Source organism: Ornithorhynchus anatinus, chromosome 16 (assembly GCF_004115215.2).
Source record: "Ornithorhynchus anatinus isolate Pmale09 chromosome 16, mOrnAna1.pri.v4, whole genome shotgun sequence".
Lineage (NCBI taxonomy): Eukaryota > Metazoa > Chordata > Mammalia > Monotremata > Ornithorhynchidae > Ornithorhynchus > Ornithorhynchus anatinus.
The window spans coordinates 32,189,597-32,211,737 of record NC_041743.1 but is presented as its reverse complement, the minus strand read 5'-3'; the positions used below and the strand labels follow the sequence as shown (position 1 = coordinate 32,211,737).

The 22,141-nt window shown below is 42.7% G+C and overlaps 1 protein-coding gene across 1 annotated transcript in view; it reads right to left on the bottom strand.

The window, feature by feature from the left end:
- The window catches only part of SORCS1 (sortilin related VPS10 domain containing receptor 1), a gene marked incomplete at its 5' end in the record, with an annotated part of 364,626 nt that overhangs the window by 61,408 nt on the left and 281,077 nt on the right, over nucleotides 1–22,141 (bottom strand). Inside the window, 7 exons of the mRNA XM_029080271.2 lie at nucleotides 1,467–1,597; nucleotides 3,116–3,233; nucleotides 5,510–5,617; nucleotides 7,075–7,166; nucleotides 10,137–10,213; nucleotides 10,425–10,527; nucleotides 16,278–16,424. Of these exons, the coding sequence (XP_028936104.1) occupies nucleotides 1,467–1,597; nucleotides 3,116–3,233; nucleotides 5,510–5,617; nucleotides 7,075–7,166; nucleotides 10,137–10,213; nucleotides 10,425–10,527; nucleotides 16,278–16,424 (776 nt within the window). The remainder of the gene's footprint in view (nucleotides 1–1,466; nucleotides 1,598–3,115; nucleotides 3,234–5,509; nucleotides 5,618–7,074; nucleotides 7,167–10,136; nucleotides 10,214–10,424; nucleotides 10,528–16,277; nucleotides 16,425–22,141) is intronic.

Below are 22,141 nucleotides of genomic sequence, written 5' to 3'. Positions count from 1 at the left end.
ATAGAAGATAACCAGCTGGAAACACAGTCCATGTCCTACATGGGGCTCAGAGTCTTAATCCCCATTCCACTGATGAGGTAACTGAGGCCCAGAGAACTTCAGTGACTTACCTAAGGTCACACAGCAGACGAGTAGTGGAGCCGGAATTAGAATCCAGGTCCTTCGGACTCTCAGGACCATGCTCTGTCTACTAAGCCATGCTGCTTCTCAAATCAAATTGCTTTTGAAATCACACCTCCTCCAGGAAGTCTTTCCTGATTAATCTTTCATCTCCTCAGCCTATTTATGCCTCCTGCCACTTCAGAACTTCCTCATCATCCAAGCACCCCTGTCCATCTCCCACATTTACCCCCATAGTATTTTCATACCTATCTTTATTTTCTGTTGTTCCCCCACCTGTAATTTATCTTAATGCCTGCCTCTTCCACTAGATTGCAAATTCCTTGAAGGCAGCCATCATGTCTACCAAACTTTACTATATTGTATTCTCCCCAAACAGTGCTCTGCACAGAGTAAGCACTCAATGCATACCATTAACTGATTGACTGATGGGGTGAATTCACCAATACTGATCTACATTATGATGATTCGATCTACAAACCGACATCCCTTTTCTCTCCACATGAGCACTGAAAACATTCAAGAAGGAGTACAGAAAGGGGAATCCCAGAAGACTTCTGCTCATAGAATTCACATTCTCTAACGTCCTCCTTTCCCTTGTCTGCCATGGTATCTGAGGAGATCTTACTTTGTGCAGAGTTCTCAATCCATTAGAGAGGTGTTGGGCCTTCAAAGGACAAAGGAGAAGATACGGCCCCATCCCTCAGGGGGTTTACAGACCAATGAGAGTGACAGGACAAAAACAAAAACACAAATATACAATTCAAGTGGAAAATGGGAATGGAGGCACAAGATTCCCAGAGACATATGTTAAGTGTCATCATAAAGTCAATGGGGCCCATGAGCCTGAGGAATAATTGTATGAACATGAGTGAGGACCTGAACTAGCACCTGGAGAAGCAAAGCAATGCAAGAATAATTTGTTTTCAATATCACGGCCACCAGTAGATGTGGCCACACCACGGAAGACAGCTAACTTTCCCTTTAACTGGCAAGGGACTCGATTACCAGGCAGGACTTTGCCCTCCTGGATGAGTAGGGGCAGGGAAAGCTTAAACCCAAAATGAAATGAAGTATATCTTGGTCTCAGGTTGCTGAAGTGGTTGGTGTACTTTGCACTCTCTCAGGTTTTCCAAAACAGTGGCTGGGCTGGGGATGAATTTAACCTATCCTGCCCTCCTTGGTGTACAAAGAGACAAATGCCCTCAACTAAGCAGGCTTGGTTCTAAAGGTTTCAGTGCATACACAGAAAAGGGGTTGACTTGATGAGGTTGTTCAGTGCTTGTATTATCCTACGTGGCATAAAACTGATGAGTCAGGTGACTCCTGTGAGAGAATCAACTCACCAGTCAAAGTCTGCCTCCGTACAGACACAAGGCTCCGATGCCATGGCGCCGGCATATTTTCCCTGCATGCATTTCTTTTCGGATTTTCGCTTCTTGTATATTCTTTTGGCTCCCATAATGCATGCCTCTCCCTGAGAAGACAATATACTCAGATCAGAAGCTACCACGGGATGGTACCATAACCAATCATGAGACCATATTCTCACATCCTTGTGGGCGCGATGGGTTCCAGGTTGGTCATCCCAAAACTTTTCATCTATGTGACACGAGCTTGGTGTTCTGTGGTCAGGCGACAACATTTTTAGTCATTCTTTCCAAAATTCTGGTAATGTATGAAACTGGATTGCAAAAGCAATTAGACTATCCCTAGTTAGTACTGGAGTAAGAGAAAAATCTATGAGGCCCATTTCCTACAACTTTAATGAGACACAGAAGACACCCAGAAGGACCAAAGGCCAGGAACAAAGAATTTACCAAGCCAACCCTGAAATAGAAGTCCCTGAGCTCAATTAGCTCCTTGCTTAAAGGGCATACCAATACAGTGGGCCAGAACTGCAAAGAGACAGAATTGCACATATTCACAAATCACCCAAGAGCTCCAAGTTACAGCCCCTCAACCTCACTGAGCAGGCTCCTTCCCCTCAGGTGATGATGGCTGAGAAAAACAAACACAAAAAAATAAAACACAAACCAAACCTCCAAAATTACACTTGAAATGAATCTAAATTCAAAAGTCCAGTTTCCTAGTAAATTGGGGACCACCTAAGCACAGTATCACCAAGCAAAACTGTGACAATCCCAGACGCATCATCCCTGTACATCTGAGAGATCAATGCAGGTTTTGCTTATTCCCTAGCCTGTCTTCCTGGCGAACTCACTTTAACAGATTCCAAAACACTTATGTGTAAATACATTACTGAGAGTGGGTTTGGGGTATATTATCTCTTGATGCCTGAATACAATGATGACTTTGCAGGAAGACACTTTGCAATCATTTGGAGAACCCCAGGTAAGGACTTCTGCCTCAAGAAATAATCAGAGGGGGAAAGGTTGGGCTGAGACTTGCCACATGAACTGAATAATCAAGAGGCAGGGACTGGGGAATTGTTTTCTGTTAAAGATTCTGCATTCCTAACACTGGAAATGGCCTGAAATATGAAGGGTAGACAACCCAAATATGAGCAATCCAAGTAGCCAGAAAGAAGGTTGCTTCTGGATCTATTCATCCAGTGTAATGTCGCTATCTGCTGCCTTGGTTTGGATAAAAATAAAGGTCTCCCCCTTCAGCACCACCCCCACTTCTATTGTGCTATGATGAATTGTATCTAGAGCCTAGTGCTGGATTTGTATTTCAAGTTGTAACGGTAACTAAAGTGCATTTGAATTTTATCTCAGTATGTTCCAGCATAAAACAGAAAAAACTTCAAAACGGACCCTCAGTTGTTTCATTTCCACGGGACATAAATCATATGGAAATGCTACCTGACAGGAATCACGGTCCAGATCACCCTAACTCAGACTTGTGGGGTTAAATGGAAGAAACTGGAATGGTAATCATATTCACTAGTGAGCACTGTATCTAATTTTTGGCAAACTAACCATTGCCCAGTAATAGCCCCAGAAGAGCCCTTGGGTCTTTTTCCAATTACCTGGCTGTGGAGTTGCCATGGGAGGTAGTCTTCCTCAGCACACCGCCTGTCGAAAATGGACTTGTAGTCAACTTTGACCAGTTGCCATTCAGAGCGATGGCTGAAGTGTCCAAATACTCTATAGAATACAGCAAAAAGGTGTGCAGAGCATCAGAAGCTAACTACTCAGGCTGGGGCCAGCCCCTCCCCACCCACGGAAGGCTCTGAGAACAGATTAAATTATATTGTGTTTGAAGTCTCCACTCATTACAAGTATCGTGTATTTCCACTACTTCCATTCAATGACGGCATATTCTAATCGCCTGAAAGAGTTTGACATACCTTATCTTTGGCTTGTGGAGGCTGGAATGTAAAAATTCCAATGAAGGTGACATGTAACTAAATCTATGCGTGTTTTCTTATACAAGGAAAGGGAAAATCTAAACTTTGGGACCCACCAAAAGTCCTTCTGCATGTGCCTTGGGCAAACAGGGCTATTTTGGATTAAGAGGAAAACAACTCAATTTTTAAAGAGAGAAGGAATAATTCAGTAGGATGGAGTTTTAAAAATCCACTTTCACGTTTCAAATCATTTAGCTAGATATATTCCCTTCTCTTTCCAAACCAAGAAATAATTATGGCATTTATTAAGGACTTATTACGTGGTAAGTAATGGACTAGATAAAAGGTTATGAAATCAGAAACAATCCCTATCCCAAATGGGTCTCTAGACTGAAAGCACCTTGTAGGCAAGGAACACATCTACCAACTCTGTTATATTGTACTCTCCCAGGAGTTTAGTAGTGCTCTGCACACAAGTGCTCAGTAGATACAACTGACTGAATATTGATTTTATCCCCATTATAAAGAAGTTTTCCAAGGATGAAAACATTAGATTTTCAAATTTGAAAGACTGCTTTTGAAACCCAGATGTACCTAAGTTACTAATTAAGTCTCTCTCCAATTTATGGGCATCATGTGCCAGGTTGGCAAAGGAAACTCATGAAAATGAAATTTCAGAAGCACAAATAGCTACTGTTGTATTTTTAATCTACCATATAATGGGAAAGGTGCTTATGACATTAAGTAACTGGACCTAGAGAAGTCCTTGGGAAGGTTTTAATCAAGCGAAACTGTGCTTTTGCTTTAAAGTGGGATCAGCTTCTGATTACCAAGGGTATTTCTAAAATCCCTGGCAAGGGTTGTTTTCATCTGCTTCTTCATACGTGATTTTGATTAACTGCCACCTTTTCATTCGGTACATGAGTGCTTTGTATCAGGCTGGATGACTCTGTTAGCAAACCTAAGTTCTCACTGCAGGGCTCTTGAAGGGAGCAGCTCTGGAAGGAAATATATGGAAACCATTTTTCTGCCTCATTTCCTATCCAAGAAATTGTCAGCCAAGTGCTGTTTGCATCTCTTTCCATCTGGGGATGATGTCTAAAACTCCAGTTCTAAAGCTCAGTTGTACTTACAGGAGTTGGGTTCTAGACCTTTCCCAGCAGTAATAACTGAAAAACACCCATAATAAGGGCATAACAGCAGAAATGAGCTGGCTGGAAGTGTGTAGAGATTATCAATGCATCAGAATAAATTGGCTGAACTCCCCAGACAGCGGGAAATAAGGGGTTCAGAAAATGCTGGGTAACCTATATAACAGATGGCCAATGTCAGTGATTCCGACTCTCAACTCTGGGTTTCACTGAACAATTGCTCAAGTTTCCGCTCTATTGGCTGTTCAAATAAGACATAAGCACATTTAGTGCAGTGCTCTGCACACAGTAAATGCTCAAAAAACACTATTGATGATGACCTAAGAGTCCAGGGAGGGGAAAATGTTCTCTTGATGCTCAGTTCTCAGGCGTTGTTCACAATGTTATTCCCATATCCAACAACCATACTGAGGAGCCAGAGATTGTAGGACTGCAAATGGTGTTTCTATTTCTTCAAGTGCCAATTCATCGATACTGTGGCAGTAGGAACTGTCCTCTGAGACTGGCATGGCTGGATGGGCCCCATAGTCAAACAGCGCTCTCTAACTCCAGGGCAACCTGCTCTCCTTCCTTGTTTACGAGACTGGCATCCCTGAGGTAAATTTCATCATTTTAATTTGGACATATTTGATCAGGTGGAACACTGCATAGAGCAGGAATGTAGAGTGGAACCTTTTGGATGTCTAGCTTAAAAGCAGTTCAGTGTCCTGATGGAACCATTTAAGGCAGCCTTTCCCAGCACGGGTGGGGCTAGGTCCTCAAATATATGGACTTACACAAAACCCCCATCAGGTGGTTCTCTCTAAAAGATACTTTGGGAAGAGTTACTATTCTAAGAGGAAAAATTATATGCCAGTGAATCAGGAAGCACAGAGCTCTCACTATGAATCCCCAGGCCTATGTCTCAAAATGTTCCACTCACGTCATTATCAGCGTCTCTTCTCCGGGCTCTCCCAAGACCCCATCCACAAACAACGGAATAGATGTGAAACTGTATTTGCTCCAGGATCTCCCTTCGTCAAAACTTAACCTAGTGAAAAATGGGCATCAGGCCTCAGTTACTGATGGCAACGTCTGCCAAACCAACAATTCTATCAATAAAAGAAGAACGAGGCACAATGGTTTCAAAGGGCACGAGCCTAATGTTCTTCGCCAGGCACTGACAAACATGGAGTTGGGTAGGTCATTTGGGAACTTTATATCACTAATGACACGCTAAATATCATTAAAAAGAATAGTTTGAGTGGGAGGAATAACTTTTCAGCAAGAAATTTTCTTGCTAAGGCACCTTGCAAGAACCAGCATGATTCTTCCAAGAAGTCATTTTTTTTTTCTTTTTTTTTTGCTTTAGAATCTCGCAGTATATTGCAACCTCCTGCAGGTTTAGCAACTATGCCATACTATTCCTTTTTAATTTTGTATGGTGGAGCCTTCAATAACTAATGTAGGCTGATATCTAATATATTACTACAGTACCCCCACTACAGAAAAACATACATGGATATCTTTTGATGTTAGAGATCACAGCTCCGTCCGGTATATGGATCTATTAATTATGCTACTAGTTACTAGAAGAGGCAATTCCTGTCCTGGAACTTGTCTAAACAGAGAACATTGTATCATGTTTTTCCACTGTTTTTCTCTGCCTTTATTTCTAAGGGACATCTGCATGAAAATCATCTTTCTCAGTAGTTCTCCGGTAATTCATTTTCCATCTGAAGCTGTAAGGCTCCATTTGCTGCATCGTAATCATCTCCACAGCAACCAACAATGCTACTAAAACCAGAATTACAACTTAAAATGAGGCAGAGAAGCAGAGGTGTGGGTAGCCGCAGCAACAGAGGCAGAGGTTCAGTCTCACAAAAGCAGGCAAGGAACTCTGATTTAAACATTTGACCTTTTGGGCACACCTGCTTTGCATTGTCCCTTAAGACCTCATTGGCCAACTTTAAATTTGTGACTGGAAATAGGTTCACCCCTACCAGAAGAAATTCACCTGAATATGGGTAGTGAAAACCAAGTGCACATTTTGTACGGATCATTTTGCCGCTATGGGGTGAAATATTTGGTAAGCAAATACGTGTGAAGGCAATTTGTGACAATGCAGAGGATAGGATTCACTCAACTTGAAGGTTGCAAGGTGCCATTTAAAAAATCAATGCAGGGATTTGACCTATCCATACAATTGTTTTACAAACTCTTGAATCAATAATTCTGCAGGGAAGAGGGTTAACACTGAAGAAAGAAGGGATAGCATGCTTGAGAACTATCTTATTTGAAAAACCAAAATTGTTTTCCCTAAAATGCTTCCTTTAGACCCCTTTTTCAGGGAAACTACAATTTACAATGCAACTTTAGTAGAGCAAAAGTGTAAATCGTATTCTGATGGATCGTGGTATTTTAGTACACATAAGGCCACGATCAATCCGCTAATAGCATGACTTCTCCAGATTTGTTTTAACATGTCCCGGCAGTCAGAACAATTACCAGAGATGTCGAATCGGTAGAGATGTGTGTTTCATGGCCACCAACACGCCTCCCTGATCCAGGTACAAAACACTGTGCTCCTCTTCAAAGATCTGAGGGAAAAACAGTCTCATAGATTCATCTGACATCCCACACATTCCAAACAGGGAGGCAGAACCAAGATACACAGTTAGGTTTGTTCTCGAGAAATCATACTTGGGGAAATTACTCTTGTTCTGATAGGATGATTCTGTTAGACTCCAGTACCAGGGAAGGGTGGTTCAGAATTGAGTCAGAAGCTCCAATTCATATTAGATTAGTATTCAAATGAAGAAAAAAAGCCCCCTTTACATATCTTCAGCCCCAAAAGGGTATTTTGAGGATGTGGCATAGACAATAATAATGATGATAATAGTAGAAGTAACAGTAATATTTAAGTGCATGTTATATGCCAAGCACTATCATTTAAAAGCTTTGGGATAGATCCATGATAATCAAGGTGGACACAGTCCCAGTAGCAAGTAGTGTTCACAGTCTAAGAGGAGGGAGGAAGAACAGAGATTGAATCTCCATTTTACAGGGGGTGAAAATGAGGCACAGAGAAGTGCCCATGGTCACATAGCAGGAAGTAGTACTTACATAATATTCACCAAGTAAGGTTACTATTTTCATTTTCATAATTTCTCTCAGCAGTCAGTCTCTCAGTAAATCCTTCATTTACCCTTACTCTTCAGCTATGAAAACACAACCCCCAGGCACCCCATCCCCTTCCCCACCATAAGTAGGCAGGGAGAGGATTGGATGGTGTACTCAAGAGGGATTTTCTTCATGCTACACACTAATCTAGAATTAGCCCATCAAATTTTTCTTGGAGGAAATTTCTCACACTCCCCTCCTGAAGATGGCTGCAATAAAGCACTTACTTAGCAATCTCAAAAATGAAGGACTCAGAATTAAAAGTAATAACAATAATAATGGTATTTGTTAAGCACTTACTATGTGCCATGCACTGTTCTAAGCACTGGGGTAGATAGAAGTTAATCAGGTTGTCCCACGTGGGGCTCACAGTCAATCCCCATTTTACGGATGAGGGAACTGAGGCACAGAGAAGTGAAATGACTTGCCCGAGGTCACAGAGGAGACGAGTGGCGGAGCCGGGATTAGAACGCACATCCTCTGACTCCCAAGCCCCTGCTCTTTTCACTAAGTCACACTGCTTCTCTACTCTGAGTCCCCTGTGGGAATTTTCCCTCACAGATCCTGTTTGGTCTCAGAAAGGCTAGGAAGCAGCCACGGTTGCTTGCACTCTGCAATGTGAAACTCCTGCCTCCCTTCCCTGCACAAAATCTTACCCAAAGTAATCATACTGCTAAATACACATTAGACTTTAATTTACGATGCTAGTTATTGTTTGATAATTAAATGTCAACAGGTTATTAAAACATATTTATTGAAGTGTAACAACTATGCATTAGACACATATCTTGTTATGATTGCTAAACCTCATTAAATACCTGTTTTCTAAGCAATGGATATTTAATTCACATTCAGAAGGCAGGAGGCATTTGAGCTTAAAGTGGCATTGCTTTAAAGAGATTCCATTTCTACTTCTCCTGACATATGCGTTCTGATTGTTATTACTCTATCTTTGCACATGAGATTTTTAAATTCTCAGAACACCACCTGGGTAATGGCTATTTTTTTCCATACTGCATTTACCACCATGTTCCTCCTTCAAGGCAGAAGGAATTTATGGAGTAAACACAGAGTATAATATACAATCAACCCTGACAGCTTGATGCTCCTAACCTGATAAATCCACTGAGTTTTGGATTTTATTTTGTGGGGTGCTGAGGGGTTTAATCTGCTTGATTTCACTTTGCTTTCAACACTGCCTTAGTGCTTCCCTACGTAGGTCTTTTTGTTAATGGGTGTTTCTTAATAAACCAAAATAAGATGAAGAATAAATGCTATGTGGTAAATTATTTCAGCTCATCGAGTCCAACTTTGCCTGACCTGGTGCTAAGCATTCCAGTTATTTCAGCTACCTCACAGCATTTATTTATCCCTGCAGATTGGAGCTGATTCATTCACTCATTCAATTGTATTTATTGAGCGTTTACTGTGTGCAGAGAACTGTACTAAGCCCTTGGGAAAGCTGGTTCTTCAGTAATTCTGCTTCTAAGCCTCTGCTGTTGGAGATTCAGATTTGTCTGTGGTCCTCTAGACTGTCAGTTCCTTGTGGGCAGGGAATCTGTCTACCCACAGTTCTACTGTATTCTCTCAAGCGATTGGTATGGTGCTCTGTATACAGTCAGTAAGCGTTCAATAAATTTGATTGATTGATATACATATTAGTTCTGTGGAACTTATTAACCCGTACGTTTCTTGGAGGGCATGGACTGTCTCTTGCTTTCTCCTATGCAACAACCACCTGTCCTACCCACCTGACTCCCCGGTCTGAGTTCATGGCTCAAGCTGGGCAGCTCCCTGGAGCCCAGTGAGCCCTTAACTATGGCCTGTGTTGAATCTGCTACTTTCTGGAGTTGGTGATTCAGCAGCCTCAGAGTGGCTCAGTGGAAAGAGCATGGGCTTGGGAGTCAGAGGTCATGAGTTCGAATCCCGGCTCTGCCACTTGTCAGCTGTGTGACTGTGGGCAAGTCACTTAACTTCTCTGTGCCTCAGTTACCTCATCTGTAAAATGGGAATTAACTGTGAGCCTCACGTGGGACATCCTGATTACCCTGTATCTCCCCCAGCGCTTAGAACAGTCCTCGGCACATAGTAAGTGCTTAACAAATACCAACATTATTATTATTATTCCCTTCTTCACTTTGCCTCCTCTTGCCTACCCACACCAGTCACTAGCAGTATTAAGGGAAATGAGAGAATGAATGATTGATTGTACATAACTCCTAAGGGGGGGGTTAAAAGACTGCAGATTTCCCTTTACTATAATTCTCTAGCAGAAGCACAACAGTCTTTAGGATGCATTTGTAGAGACTCCTCCCTCCCATCTCAATCATCCATGACAGACCACACAGGAATGGCCTATCTCAGCGATGAACACACTTGTTACTTACCTGCCTCCAGGTATTCCCTGCATCAGAAGACACAAACATGCTGATATCATTGTCAGACAATTCAGAGCCTATGTTTCCTAGAATGAAAATATTCTCAATTAACTGGAGCTTGAGAAAAGTCCGTTCTTTCCACATTTTCCACCGCCCTATGCCAGTGTCAGAATCAGGTGTTCAATTTGGTTCTTGTTTGCTCGTCAAGTCCCCAACGCAAAAATCTAACTAGAGCAGAAAATACTCTCAAGCAAAGACCGTGTTTTTCAAAGAAGCCAACAAACGGCAATCTCATACCTGAGGCCACTATAATGCTGGGTGCCGTATCGCGACTGGCAATGTTCCCTGAAGTATAGGGATTCTCCGAAACCTTTAGATGAAGGTGGAGGGAACAATATGGCTGGGGAAAAGAAAGGAAAAAAGTGAGAAGTAGGGGCATAAGCTTTTTAGGACAAACCTTTGGCTACAGACCTGGCTGCTTGTCTTCACCCACTACATTGCCTGCCCTTCAGGAACTTCACCTTGAGTTCTATTTCTGGTTTATTTTCCCTCTGCGCAAAGCTCCATTTGTGGCAAAAGACAGGTGCCAAATAAATACTCTTCATCTTGATTGAAGTGCCACTAATTGCAATCAATCTAACATGCTACTCAACTCAAAGTAGATTATCAAGCCCAACTTGGAGAAACTGAGTCAGGTGAGGAAAATGCTATCTGGAGCATATTCTAGCAGTAAAAACCTTCTATGTGGTTCTTGTGCTGGGATTGTATCAAGATCAGAGTTAGTCTGCTTAAAACCACCAGTGAAAAACATAATACATTTGCTTGTCAAGATAACAGGGCAAATACAATTTTATAGGGAATTTTCATTATTTCTAAGAATTTAAATGATTTCCCTTGGTCAAAAGTTCATAGTCTGTCCCAGAGAATTCTACTACTACAATTTATGGGGATTTTTTTTTAAACTACTCACAACTGAGTCACCAAAGATACAAACTGTATTTGAATCCCTTTTCTTTTTCATCTTTACTTCTTACTCTTCCTGGCTTGGGTTTTGGTTATCACCAACTTGTTTCCTTTATTACTTTTCTCCAGTTTGACTAAAATCTTGGCAAAGCACCATTCAGAGGCCTGTAGCAATTCAATCATGAAAAAACTGAAATCCGGTTCCCAAGGTGGAAGTAAAATGACAAACTACAGATACCTTAAAAGGAAATAGAGAACCAGAAAACAGGGAAAAATAAATATATCTGATTCCAGAGGTCCTTCACTCCACTACCAAACCATAAGGATGTCTTGTTTTAAATAAAACTTCCTTTTTTTCCAATACTTTTTCCAATGGATTTTTAACTTTTGAATAAAAATGACAAACTACCATCATGGAAAGGGAGTAAGGAGCATGCTAGAGGATAAAAAGCATAAAAAGCTGAGTCAGACTGGAGCAAAGGTTTTAGAGGGCAGGGGTGGGCCTTGAAATTCCTTTGTGAAGCACCCAAGGTGATACATTTAAGACAATACCAAAATATTTTCTGTGTGTTCTGCACAGTGACTTGAGGTAAACTGAGAGATGAATGGTTTTAGATTTTACCAGAAACTCTACTCAGTTGTCCTAAGTGCACAAATCAGAAGTGCAGAGCAGAGAAAGCTTATGGGAAAGAGCACTAGGAGCCAGGTGACTTGGGTTCTAACTCCAGCTTAGCCAGTTGCCTGCTGTGTGACCTAGGCCAAGTCCCTATCTTCTCTGAGCTTCAGTTTCCTGATCTCCCTCCTACTTAGACTATTTGCCCCATGTCAGAGAGGAACTGTGTCCGATCTGATTAACTTTCATCGACTCCAGCAGTTAGACAAGTGCTTGACACATAATAAGCACGTAACAAATAATAATAATAAATAATAATAGAGATTGGCATTTGTATTTCACCCCATCACTGGGCTTTAGGGATACAAACAGAAAGAAGGGGCCCTGTCCTCTTCTTAGAGTGAAAGACATGGAACCTGAGAGGCTATGGGATTAAGGCTTTGGAAAATAAATAGTTTGGGGTGAATCACGTAGCTCTGAGGAAAGGAGTGGGGCCATTACCTTGAGAAAACCGGGAAGTAGCATCAATAATAATAATTGTGATATATGTTAAATGCTTACTATGTGCCAAGCACTGTACTAAGCACTGCAGTAGATACAAGATAATCAGGTTGGGTACTGTTCTTGTCTCACCTGGGGCTCACAGTCTAAAGGGAAGGGAAAACAGGTATTTACTCTCAGTTTTACAGATGAGGAAACAGAGGCACAGAGAAATTAAGTGACTTGCACAAGATCACACAGCAGGAAAGAAGCCCATCTGGGATTAGAACCCAAGGCGTCATTCTCCAGCTCATGTTTTTAACTAAGTTTCCCGGACGAGGTCAGGGTTACAGGTACGGTTGACCAAAGCCCAGGTGCTGCAAGACAGAGAGGTACAGAAAGTCCAGGGGAGAATTTGCATTTGAGGCAGGGGAGGAAGTTCAGCCAAGAAAACATGCAAGTCACACAATAGAGAATTCATCCTGAAAAGAAACCCTGCAAATGTAATGAATGAGGAACAGCCTTCCATCAGTCAACAAACCTGCACTGCTCATTAGAGAACTCATCCTGGAGAGAGACCCTCTAAATGAATGTAGACACCACAGAATTCACTCTGGAAAAGAGCAGGAGGCTGGGAGTCAAAGAACTGGGTCTAGGCCCAGTTCTGCCGTTAATCTGCTATGTGACCTCGGGCAAATCACAACCTCTTTGTGGTCCAGTTTTCTCATCTGTAAAATGGGGATGCAATCCCTGTTCTACCTACTTCAGGAACTGTGAATCCCAAGAAGGACAAGGATTGGGTCCGATCCAATCATTCTGTTTCTATCACAGCTCTTAACACATAGTAAGTGCTTCCTGAATACCACTGGGCAATATGTAGGCCCAGGCACTTCGCTCATGGTGTCCCACTGGTTCTGAAGGTTCTCTGATTCAGAGTTTGCGGATTCATGAAGTAGACCAGGAAGTAAAGGAGCCCACTGCCTTGTTGTCCTGCTCCTGAAGAAGCATTACTCCCCTCTAGACTGTAAACTTGTTGTGGTCAGGGAACAAGTCTACCAATTCTGTTCACTGCCCTGTCCCAAGCGCTCAGTACAATGGTCTGCACACAGGAAGTGCTCAATAAATACAGTAGATTGATTGCCTCAGCTTGGGTGTGACATTGACCGAGAACATCCAGCTCTGGTGGCAGCATCACCAGTGATTTTTCCGATGCCTCTTTTCCTCCGTTCTCCCATTTCTGGTATTGGATTGCCCCCAGCTGGTAAAAGGAAAATATTATGCAATTTTTTTTTCTAAGTCCAGTTAATACTGCCGATGTAGGAGTTTTTTGTAAAAAAAAAGAGTCTTATCTGATGAAGTGGTTAAAATGTGACCAAAAAGACATTGTGTTTGGGGTTTTTGGTTTTGTTTGCAGTAATAAAAAATACCTTCTGAGACTGTTCAGAGTTAAGTGAGGGTGGACTCATCTACCCTTATGAGCCAAGAAGGGTATTTTTGAGTTACAGATTGCAGCCACAGTTAATATTTAGAGTGAAGGTCTGGATCATGTCAGGGCTGCTTCCTCCCTAGAAGCACAAGTTAATTTGTGTAAATGTTCCCATTTGCATAATCAGAAGAAAGACAGCCCTCCCTCTCAGCAGTTGGTTCAGTGGTTTTAGAGGGGTCCAAGAAGGGCTTATGAATTGGAATGCGCAGAGCTGATCTGCCCCACTCTTAGCTAGGCACCCAGGATAGGGGAGATGAACCCCCAGACCATTGATCGATGCCAGGCTGTGGATAAAAGCTGATCTTTCACAATAGTGCTGCGGTGAGTTCCCTCCACCAACACACCTTCCAGGGACCTAGATGAAGTTGAAAATTGCCTCGTTGCTGAAGGCACACTGTCGTTGTTATGCCCAGAGCAGGGGGAGAAAATGAGAGTTGATTCCAGAAATCACCCCTTCCTTCCTCCACCCAGCCCCACCGATCCGCTGTCCATGTTAACTGGGAATAGTGGGATATCGGATGGGTGAAACGAAGCTCCACCCACCACCGCCGACACCTGATTTCCTTCCTCTCATCAAGCCTTCTAATCCTCCAGGAGGTAAGGGTTTGGACCGAACCCCAATGGACAGCTTTGTCCCAGACCGAGTCGAGGTGGAGAGGAGTAGGCAGGGTCCAGAGAGAAATGGGGCTTCTGTCATTACCTTCCACTGGGGCAGATAATCTCAAACAGACTCTGCTGGGCTCCCTTCCCTTCCTGCCTCTGGGAAGTTTTCAGAGGAAGACACGCCTTGATCTGGCAATACCCCTGTCTAATTTGATAGTATTGATGCCTGTCTACTTGTTTTGTTTTGTTGTCTGCCTCCCACTTCTAGACTGTCAGCCTGTTGTTGGGTAGGGATTGTCTGCATCTGTTGCCGAATTGTACTTTCCAAGCGCTTAGTACAGTGCTCTGCACACAGTAAGCACTCAATAAATACGACTGAATGAATGAATAATTGGACCATGCAGAATTTGGAGAAAAAGATCCCAGCTGAACTCTGCAGGTAATCAGTCTAAGAGGCCTGAAAATTTAACCTGAAATTACACCGGATGCTTTAAGAAGGCATTTGATGAGGTGTGTTCGATTTAAGGCTGCTATGCTGGACTTGTTCCCCATTTGTAAAGCTCGCCTAGAAAATCTCTTTTCTAATCACTCGGCCGTGCTGGTGGTGACACCGCCACTTCCCAAGCACTCACGAGCTGAAATCGCTCTTTATCTCCTCCCTGCCACTAGCTCCCAGCCTGACAGAGGGTTTTTTTTTTAACAGATTGCTGCCATCCTAAAGCTCAGGTCCTATTTTCCACCTCTGGTGGATTTTTGCAAAGTGATTTCCTCCTCTTCTCTCCCAAAACCAGTCCTGAAATGGTGATATAGTTCACCTGGAGGTTGGAAGTGAGGAGGGAGAACTTGGGAGCCTTTCAGGCGTCAGTCCAATTTTTGTTCTGGATCTTAATAGCCCTGCAATTATGTAGTGAATTCCAAATTCAATTTAGGATTACTGTGGATGAGCTTAAGGGTCAGTTGTTGTAGGCAGGGAACGGGTTTCCCAACTGTTATATTGTACTCTTCCAAGCACTTAGTTCAGTGCTCTGTACACAGTAAGCGCTCAATAAATACGACTGATTGATTGATTGGACTTGTGCAGCTACTCCAAGGTTGCTGTTTCTAGATATGTGGATTTGTCTTATTGTTTCTCTCAGAAACCATCCCATCCTCCCACGCATTTTATGCAAAATGCTGAAACTTAATTCTGTCTATCAGGGATTGGAGGAGAAAGAGAGGCTAAACTCCATCCTCTCCAAGGGCTCATCTCCATGCTATAACAACAGTTATGGTGTTTGTTAAGCTCTTCCCATGTGGCAAGAACTCTGCTACACCCAGAAGAGATACAACACAATCAGATCAGAAACAGTTTTTGTCCCTCTTGGGGATCAGAGTCTAAGGGGAAGGAAAAAAAGGGACTTAAAAGGCCCATTTTACAGGTGAGGAAACTGAAGCACAGAGAGATCATGTGAGTTGCCCAAAGTCACACAGCAGGCAAGTGAAGGAGTTGGGGTTAGAATTGGGTCTCCTCATGACCATGTCTTTGCTCTTTCACCCACAGGCCACATCTTTTCTTGATGACATTTGTGATGTTCTCTGCAATGAATGAAGTCACACCACAGTAGTGTGCCTCACACAGAGCTAGAGGCTGGAACCAGCAACAATGCAGACCTACTCTGGAGGAATTGTCTGTTTTGTCATCCCACAACTTTCTGCAAGGTTCTGACCTCCAGAGCACACTCACTAGACTTCTGCCCTACCCTCCTCATCAGCAAACAGACAGCAGCCTCTGACCTGCTTCAAAACCCTTGATCCTCAGCAGGAAGAGTTCTCACTAGAAACTTTTTTCCCCATTGTGATTCTAAAACCTGGAAACCATCTCTGTCATGTTACTGGCTACCCATCCCCACAACTAACTGTTCAGGAGAAGTGCTAAAGTGGGCCAGGCAGGCAGCTCAATTCATTTTTAATAGCAGTGTCATCATATTGTTACCTGGGGAAAGGTTTGTTCAATACAGCAACTTACTAGCAGGCAGTGAACAGGATTCCCTCTCAGATCGGAGTCGGGTGCCTGAAGCAAACGCCAGTCTCTTCCTTTGTTGTATGTGATGAAAGTCTTCACTTGGTTGTCAATCTTCTTGTTAGCCAAGAACATTCCCTTTATCCCTGCTACCTGGGAAAAATTGACATGGCTGAAAAATACACCAGTTTGAGAAGAGGGTTTTTTTTTTTTCTTTTACTTTATCCAGCCTATCAGATCTAGGAGCAGTGCAGATGAACATTCAGAGATCAAATGTAGAAAAGCCCAAGGGAAGAATGATGGGGTTTCATTGTCCTCAGAGGGTTGGGTTGGAAAGTGTCAGGCAATGCATGGATTACCCAGCAGCCACCAAATTCCTATCTGGAGTGACCTCTTGAGACAAAATGTTTTTGCTTCTCATTCTCCAAGGGCTAAGAATAGTGTATTATACCCAGGGAGTATTCAATAAATGTTATTACTTCTATAGTTTATATCACAGTCTCTGGACTGTTAAACTCATTGTGGGCAGGGACTACGTCTACCAATCTGCTATACTGTACTTTCCTAACCACTTAGTACATTGCTCTGCACACAGTAAGCACTCAATAAATAGAAGTGATTTACTGATATATTTCTATTCAGTAAGTTTGGGCCACTCTGACTTGGTATGACCTTTACTTCCTGTTGGATCTTTGCCTGAGTCTTGTCTTCTCAGACTAGAATATAAGTTTCATGAGGGTGGGGACTGTCTCATTTGTTCTGTAACCTTCACAGCACCGGCTTTAAAGTTCTGCATTCACTGGGGGTTCATTAAACATCTCTGTCTGTGGACTTGACTATAACTACTTGGGTCCCTGTTACAGGTCGGACATAGATTAGCAGGAATTAATCTCAAAAACAAAACAAAGCAAAAAAACATACTCACTGTGCCTTCTGGGCTCTCCCACCACCTATGTTTGGCTCACGCCCTTTCCTCTCCCTTAATCAATTGATCAATCAATCACATTTACTGAGCGCACACTGTATGCAGATCTCTGTACTAAGCAATTGGGAGAGTACAATATAAAACCTTTGATAGTCAACCCAGCCCCACAACACTTATGTAAATATCCTCATACTCTACTATTTCCCTTATCTGTTATTCATTTTAATGTCTGTCTCACCTTGTAGATGGTCAATTCCCTGTGGGTCATTTCTATTCACTCTGTTGTATTTTACTTTCCCCGATTTCCCATGCCTGTAATTTACTCCCCCTTCATATCTAACAGACCACTCCCTTCCCAATTTTTAAAGCCTTTCTAAAAACACACAGGCTGCAGAAGGCCTTCCCCTAGTAATGTCTAATCTCTCCTCAGTTTCCTCAACTGTCACTTGGCCCTCTATACCACCGAAGAACTTTGACACAACAGCCCCCTAACACTTTTGTACATATCTCAGACATCTGTAATGTATTTATCCGCTTCTCTGGCTAAACGGGGAGATCCTTGAGAGCGAGGATCATGTCTTCTGCTTCATGCTCTCCTAAGTGCTTAGAACAGTGTTCTGAGGACAGAAGGCAATAAACAAATGCTATTGATGATGATGATTCCAGTCCCGCCAGTGAGAGGAAATAACAGGATGGTAGATATGTCAGGACCAAAAATGAGTTAATCTGAAACCATCGAGCCTTCGTATTAGGAAAACACAAGTCAGGAAAAAGAGGAACAAAGGGAAATATATTTACCCTTGGAAAATATGCTTAAACTTCTCATCACCCATTTAAAAAGCGGAATACATGTATTTACACATACACTACACTTTCATTCATTCAATCATATTTATTGAGCGCTTACTATATGCAGAGCACTGTACTAAGCGCTTGGAATGCACAATTTGGCAACAGAGACAATCCCTGCCCAACAACGGGTTCACAGTCTAAATGGGGGAGACAGACAACAAAACAAAACAAGTACACACTCAGAGGCATCCATATAAGACCCCTACACATTTCTAAAGTAAAGGAGTTTCGCATTTTCTCATTGCTGGGTAAAGGATGAAAAATAGCATGTCCTACTCAAATAGCACAATTGCCAGGACTTGCTGGCCTCTAGTTCTGTTGCTAGGATGTAGGGCAGGGTACTCTGCTCTTAGGAGTTGATAGATTTGATTTGTAGTAGGTTTCCATAATATTGGACCCCAAAGCCTCTTTTTGGCAATTCATGTCAAGTCTGACTAGTTGGCCTTCAGGTTTATTACCCAGCAGAAGAAAGAGGTAATAGAGTGACAACAGGCTCAGCTCCACAGGACAGCAGCAGAGGGACTTCCTCCTTCCAGCTCTAACTTGGAAATAATCCCCATTCATTCCTATCTCATACAGTAAACTCCTCTAAGGCAACTGCCCAGCTACACACTGACTACCAGTGCCCACATGTTACACTCCCTTTGACCATTTCTGCTACCGGGCAGGCTAATGCATATTACCCCCCAGTTCCTCCCTCCACAAAGGACATTAATGGACTCTAGGTCTATTTTCATGTGTGTTTTCAAGTCATGGGAAAGATATTCACCTTCGTGCTCTGGGAAAAGGGGTGAAAATGGCAGAATCGGTTTATTACTGTGACCATGAGTGACTTATCCCAATCTAGATCTTGAGCTTTTGTTGAGGAGAGCCAGAGAGAAAAAATATTCCAGCAGGACTCCCAGTCAGAAGGGTGGAGGAACGAAAGGAAGAGATTTTTCTTTTTTATGCTGTTGTCTAAAATGGGGAAGGAAGCTGGCGAGGGGGATAGGGAGTGTTCCCTGGCCGTACTCCCCCCCAGCCCCTACCTCCTGAGATACCAATCCTATCTACTTCTGATTCCCTCAAAAGGGTCATCTACAACTCCACCAGTTGGTTCAGGATCTGGGTGAGGCAGATATGGAAAAAAAACCCACTTAGCTCTTATCCCTTTTCCTCCACAAGCTGTGCTGAGGCACGAGGGTTTCAATGACAGAAGCCTTTATTCTTTCTGTCCCTGCTGCTCAGAGACATACATTTCACTCTAGAAGCTTTGCAGGGAATTAAATCATAGGAAACCATAGACTGAACATTTGAAGATAATCAGGAAATGAAGACAGCATGAACAAAATTCTTCAAAGGGCCATCAATTAATTTGGGTTTTTGAAGGGGACTATTTTCTATAAGAAAAAGGAAGAGAATGGATACCTTATTGATGAGGGAAATTCAGTTTCAAGGCACTAGGTATGTGTAATCTTGGCGATCCCTGGGTTTTTAAGAGAACCAAGCCAATAATTTCTCTAGTCCTGCCCTTTGTTGTTTCTTGACTTGGTAGCCTCACTGAGTTTCTGGCCACAATGATTAAATAGCATTTTATATGTCAGGTGATCGATGGCTTCTATATCCCAGTAAATTTTTCTTTTCTGCATCCTGCCCTGGGTTTGTAATTGCCAGCCGCTCTGGAATAAGCAGAGTGTAAGTTACACTGTCATGTTCTGACAGCTTCACCTTGTAACCGAGCCACGTTAGCCACACATGCCCACACCAGACACACTTGCCCAAGTCGGACATATACTGCGTATTCCCGACAGGTGGTCATAGCCCAATCCCATCAATTTCCTTTCTGCTTGACGTAAGCTGTCGCTGCAGATTAAACCTCAGCATTCTTCTTCATCATTAATTAATATTGCTTCCCCAGAGGATGGGGGACCTTTCCCCAGGCTGTCAATCCACCTCTCATCATCCATGACATCAGGCCAGCACACCAACATACAAGCGTATACTTGTCACATACCCCCTCCCAACTCACTCCCATGATTTCCCCAGTGATTAGTGCACTCCTGGCCTGCCTCCAGGGAGCATAATGCACAACATTAATACACACTTCAACTAACTCAGGGAACAAATTTCATAGCCACACATTCCAGAAACATCTACTGCAAATACTCCAGGCAGGAGTAGCTGGCAGGCAGAGCCACAGCTAATATAATACCCGAGTGACTGGCATCAGGGCTGTAACTTGGTTGGAAAGATGTGGAGTAGACAAGAACAAAGAAATCAAGAAATAATCTATAGACTGTAAAGTCCCAATGAAGAAGTAGCATGTGTACCAATTCTACTGTATTGTACTTTCCTGAGTGTTTAGTATAGGGTTCTGCACACTATAAGTGTTCAATAAATGCCATTTTTGATCGACTGACTTAGCAAATAGAACTATAGGCATGGACATGACAAAGTCTCAGAAGAGAAAGGCGTTTCAAGGGGAAAATTTGTGACAATCCCTACACAACAGAGAACTTTTTCTGAGGCACACAACCTCTCATTTCTCACCTCCTTTTCCCTGTGCACCCTAAAAAGGTCATGTAGGCTTAAATGACTCAGAATCACATATGTAGTTTAATTGACAAGTGTTAAATTCATGTGAGCCCACTTGAGCAAGACACACAGGCAGCCTTTCTGTTTTCTCAAACTTGAGAGGGGGGTACATTTCACACTTTCTACCTTTTCCCCACACCACCACTGATTGTGCTATTTCTGTTCCTTATTAATTCATGTATGGATTTTTTACTTTCCATTTACCCCTAAGCGCTCATCATTCAGAGCAATTCTATTGGGAGCTGCGCACTGGATGGCTTTCGGCATCCTTCTAGCCAGAACAATCAGATTTAAGGGAACATTTGTACCTGGTTCAGTGTCAGCCAATATTCTTTCCATCTAGGTAATCAGCAGATACGACACTTCCAATCTGATCACATCAATTTCAATCCAGGTTGCTATGAACTGTCAGCATAATAAAACAAAGACTTCTCTTCCCCCCGAGGACATAGGACACCTTTACATAATGCAGTCAAACCACTGCTCAAATTGATGGTAATAACAGCTGGCAGTACTTCCACAGGCAACCAACCACAGGAGAGACATTAATAGGAAATCCATGAATTAGGGGCAAATAGCACACAATGTCCAGGGGTCACTGACATGTCCCCTCTTCATATCAGGCTGCAATAAACACCTGGGCTTTTAACTGGTGACTCACGGGGCTTTCCAAAAACCAGGCAACTCAAAGTCAATCCCAACCAGAGTCAACCACCTCAGCATCATCCTGGGACCAATTAAAATGTGCTCTGGGTCCTTCAAAAACAACTTCCTAATCCATCTCACTGAGCTAGTTGGTAGGGAAGGAGACATTCCTGACCATGGGCTTTGAGGCACACAATCAATTCTCTTCCCCATCCCTACTTGTCCTTGCTCCTCCCCAACTTCAGCTTAGCCCTCTTATAGCTCTCTTCTAAATCTAATCACATTATTGTATGCTCCCAAGTGCTTAGCACAAGGCACATAGTAGTTATTCAAAAATATTCTTGATGGGTTGGAAGGTGTAATCCAGAAACAAGGAAAATTTCTGGGGCAAGGAAAGAATGTGAGAAAAAGGCAAGAAAAGAAGCTGAAATTACATTGTTATGGGAGAACACAGGCTCAAGTCTTCTTAGCCATATTTGTAGGCAAACCAGGTGTCCTAAATTTCTCTTTTCACTTGTTCCCATACATAGGACCTAGAGACTGGTACATCTAGAAGACTGAATGCTAGAAAATGTTCTCATGAGCACCCAGGAGTGGGAAAATCATTCTCATGGAGAAGAGGGAGGAGAGTGTTCCCCAATATACTCTAGAGAGAAACGATTTAAGTGTTTCAGGTGGGCACATTCTTCTCTTAAGTCAACCAGCACATCTTCCCGCCTTTATCGTACCTCCTCCTAGAGAGATGAATCATTGGTGACCAGCCCCACTGGTCCAGCGAGAACTAGGTGGATGACTGAGTTCCCTCAAAATTATGAGTGAGACTTTAAATGGCTCATTATAGCACATTACAAATCTTCCATCATCAGGGCCATGA